Genomic DNA, 4414 nt, shown 5'->3' with positions numbered 1-4414 from the left:
AAGTCCACCCTTCCACAGAACATGTGTGACAAAGACCCCTGAAGGTCCCTAGAGGTCAGAGAGCTCCCTCCAGCCAGCTGGGCTAACCTCTCAGGCTGTGACCCCTTTAGTCAACCTTCTCCAACTGTTTTCAGGTGGCAAGAACTACATGAGTCTAGCATTCTCTCCCATGCTCTCAACCTACACGTAGCCCTATCCATCACCACAAAGACCAGGTGCCCCAGAGCAGCCCCACACACAGATCCACACCCAAGAGCTCAGCCCCCTCCCACCCCCTTGGTTCCTCTGAGCTATCTGATTTGTCTGCATTAATTCCCACCTTTAGCCACCTCACCCATACAGAAATAACTGATGAAGACTGTCATGGGCTCAGTGGTGGTCCCCAAAATTTCTGTCTATGTCCTAACCCCCAGAATCTGTGAATGGGCTTTATTTGGAAAAATGGTCTTTGCAAATGTAATGAAGTTCAAGATCTTGAAAGAGACTATTCCAGATTATCCCGGTGGGCCCTAAATCCAATGGTAAGTGTCTGTCTAAGACCCAAGAGGAGAAGACGAAGGAGGGGAGGCAGGGTGAAGACAGGGGCAGAGATTGGAGTGAGGCAGCCACAAGCCAAGGCGCTCCTAGAGCCACCAGAAGCTGGAAAAGGCAAAGAACAGGTTCTCCCACACAGCCTTTGAAGAAAGCATGGCCCTACCAACACCTTAATTTCAGACTTCCAACCTCCAGAACCCTGAAAGGACAAATTCCTGTTGCCCTAAGCCACCAAGGTTGTTGTAATTTGTTTACAGCAGCCCTAAAAAAAACGAATGCAATGGTTTAAGCGAATCTCATTTTCCTAGACATTATTTTGCCTGCTTGAGAAGCTAGTCCCAACGCAGGCCAGCTCTGAAGCCTGAGCAAGAACACATCCATACATACACACACACGTGCACGCACACATGTGTACACACACACACACACACCTCTGCTCATTTACATCTCTTTGTCTCTGGCCTTTCCCCAGGAACATAATAGGTGATGTATTAAGACCCACACAGAAGCTGGGGGAGCGGGGGGGAGGCAGGTTGAGGTGCACAGAGCAGTCGCTGTGGAGAACTCTCAGCACCTTCCCTTTCAAGGGGCTACGAAAAGCCAGGTTCCTTCATTTCTGGGCTGAAAATAGAATCTTCTGGGAAAATTGAAGCAACGAAGGAGAAAAACAGCCAAGAGGCAGATCTCTCCACATACTTTTAATGAGGCGAACCAAAAGCTGGCATCCGGAGTCCGGAGGGCCCCCAAAGAAAAGGAAAATAATTAGCCTTTCAATTAGTGCGTAAAGAAGACAGGGGCTCTGGGCCAGCGGGAAGCCGTCCTTGGCTGGCCTGCAGCTGGCTCACAATGGAGTCAAAACTCAGCTGGGAAGGCTTGCTTCAGGGTGAATAGGAGGAAGATGATCTTGTCACAATTATTGGATTCATACAGACACCCAAATTGGGGGGACCCATCAGGCCCAACTCCCATACTCTGGAGGTCGGAATAGGCACAGCTGCCAGTGGCCAGCAGAAAAGGCTCTGACCAGGCCTCAGGGTCCAGGGGCCTCTTGTTGAGGTACACGCCCAGGTTGGACCTCTGGTTTGGGTCAGCTGGATGGATGTAGAGCAACCACGTGTCCGAGGAGGCTGACCCTGCGTGGGGGCTGGGGAAGCTGATGATGCTCCCATGGCAGCCATTGGGAGGCTCCACGAGCTTCTTCACTGGTTGGGGGTCCTTAAAGTCGAGCCCATCGTTGGTGCTCTTGGCCTGGACCCTGGCTCTCCGGAAGCTTCTGGCATTGAGGTACACCACACTCTGCTCTCCAACCCCAACTTCAGCCACTTGACACTCCACGGACTCCTGGGCCACAAAGTGCCCTCGTTCCCACGTGTCTCCATGGTCGTGACTGAGGAAGCAGAAAGCGAAGGGGGAAGGTACCCGGAGGGAACAAAGGTTCCGGTAAGCGTAGGCAGGCAGCACCAGACTACTGGTCTTGTTTTGCAGCTGCAGACAGTGGCCCGGGCCCAATGCAAAGGTGGCCCATTCCCTGTGGGCCGAGCCGATGGCGGTGTTGGTGAGGTCTCTGACTGGGCTCCAGGTCCTCCCGTGGTCGGTGCTGGTGACTTGGCACAGCCGCGTCACATTAACCCTTGTTTGGAGCTGGTGTTGCTCAGAAACCTGCCCCAAAATGGCGATGAAGAAGAGGAAAAGGGTTTCAGTCTTGTCATCGTACAAGGGGCACGGGTTCATGGACCGGTGATCCACCAGCTGGGCTTGGGTGACCACCTCCTGGTCTTGCCACTGAATGTGAGGAGAGAGAAAGAAAGACAAGCTCAACCTTGATACAGCCAGTGATAGTGACAGGAGCTATAATCTTGGGGTGTGTGTGACTCGGGGGGCTTAGAACTAAAGGTCATGTAGGAAAACTCTTCATCCTACAACTATATCCTCCGATGATATCTCCCCAGAGCAGTGGGAGCCAGGGCTCTGACTCCACTCCTGCCATGACAGCCTGCTCTTCATTTGAACTGCTCTAGGTATGCCCATTCCCATCAACATACGTTTGCAGAGCACCTATTAGACCCTCCCCTCATACAAAGATCTTAATCATGGGCCATTCTCAGCTTCATCCTGGTTCCTTCAACCTACAGACAAAGTCCCTCCTGCCATCTTGAAAAGCGAAGCCCTAGTAGTTACCACAACAGCCTGACCAATGTGAGAAAAATACAACTATCACCTCCCATCTCCCACACCATACTCTACTAATGCAGGTAGAAGGTGGCAATAGCTGTAACAATGGACTCAAACATACCAATGATCATGAAGATGGTGCAGAACTGGGCAACATTTTGTTCTGTTATACATAAGTTCCCTTAAGTCGGAGCTGACTCGGTGGCAAATAAAAAAAAACGACAACAAAAGGGGAAAGTCCTGCATCACCAAGGACTCATATTGAGCTTCTGTAACCCCTGAGCCTATGCATACATGTGCAGCTCATCCATCTGTCCCATTCTTTAACAGCTACCCCCCACCATGAGCAATCCTAAGCTTAGACGCTGTGCCAGGATTCTAGTGTCCCTGCCCTATCTAACCCCCAGCCTCTCAGCGACAGGTGTTATTACCTCCATCTGGAGAATGAGAGGCTTAGAAAGGGTAAATGAGTTGCCCAGGGTCCCACTGCTGGGAAGTGGTGGGGCCAGGACCTGAACCCAGGTTCACGTACTTCAAATTCACATGCTCTAAACAGCTACTAAGAAATAACTGCAATATAATAATAGTAATAATATTAAGCCCTTCAAATATGATAAACCACCCTTAGGTGTCCTCAGCAAATGAATTACTTGATATACCTGCTGGAACTTCGGGACACAATCACCTCAACCCCCCTCCCAGGTTAATTTTACGCAAAGAATATAACCACCCTCTCCCCCAGGTTGGTAATACTGAATAGTCTCCCGTCAGGTTCTCAGGGATGTAGGCAAACCTTTTTGGATGTTGGTTTCCCTACGTAGGTCATCTAGCAGAACTCTTCATCTAACACTTGTGTCCTCCTACTACATCTCTCCCCAGAGTGGTGGGAGCCAGAGCTCCAACTCTGCTTCCTCCTCAGCAGCCCACTCTTCATTTGAACTGCTCTAGGTATGGCCATTCTCGTTGACATACATTTACAGAGCACCTATGATGGGCTAGACCTCTGGGATACAAAGATGGACCAACTTGTCCAGTCATGCAGTAAGCAGATGTGTCCAAGCCAACTGGACTTGTTCAGGGTGAACCCACGTGAGGTCCAGGTGGTCACTGGATCTGCTCGTCCTGGAATGGTTCCCAGGGCCCTCCCGGGCTCTTCATGTGTCTTTTCCTTTCCCCTCCCCACACCTCGGCCATCTAATTGTCCTGCATTCCATTAGACTGAGGCCTGGCTCCCGAGCACACAGTAGCAAAAAGGAGTGTACAGAGAAACCCTGGAGGAGCGACTGTTGCCACATGGGCCTTACCTGGACCTGGTGGGTGGTCGAGTTGTAGCCCCCTCTGCGCAGGATGATCAGTTCGGCTTGCTCATCCACCTTGCTCACCCGCCTCTCTGCAAAGGCCAGCAGGGTCTTCTGCTGTGGCAGGTAGAGCAGAGCCGGGATTCTGTAGACGTAGTCACCTGTCTGGAACACACTTTCCCTCTGCAGCACGGGACAGGAAGCCATAGGGCTGTGGGCCGAAAGGGAGTTGAGTCACCTTCAGTCACATCCTGAAGCCACACTCGAGGGGAGCAAGTCTTCCACAAAGGCAGGTGTGCACATCCACTGGGTGTCCAGGGTGGCTTGTCCTCCTCCCCGCATGGGGTCCCTGTGCCACCCGCGAGAGTGGCAGTGCTCAGTCCACGAGAAATTGGGGAAGCTGCGCTTGG

At 51.8% G+C, this 4414-nt stretch overlaps 1 protein-coding gene across 1 annotated transcript; it reads right to left on the bottom strand.

Annotated features, from left to right (window-relative positions):
- Positions 1-1386: 1386 nt before the first annotated feature.
- On the bottom strand, positions 1387-4211 carry NEU2 (neuraminidase 2). The gene is made up of 2 exons (XM_049888854.1): positions 4011-4211; positions 1387-2316 (listed from the first exon to the last, which is right to left on the bottom strand). The coding sequence occupies exons 1-2, from the start codon at positions 4209-4211 to the stop codon at positions 1387-1389; spliced, it is 1131 nt and encodes a 376-aa protein (XP_049744811.1).
- Between the last annotated feature and the right edge of the window lie 203 nt (positions 4212-4414).

This window comes from Elephas maximus, chromosome 6 (genome assembly GCF_024166365.1).
Source record: "Elephas maximus indicus isolate mEleMax1 chromosome 6, mEleMax1 primary haplotype, whole genome shotgun sequence".
NCBI lineage: Eukaryota > Metazoa > Chordata > Mammalia > Proboscidea > Elephantidae > Elephas > Elephas maximus.
The sequence above is the reverse complement of the archived record's forward strand: the minus strand, read 5'-3'. Positions and strand labels throughout refer to the sequence as shown.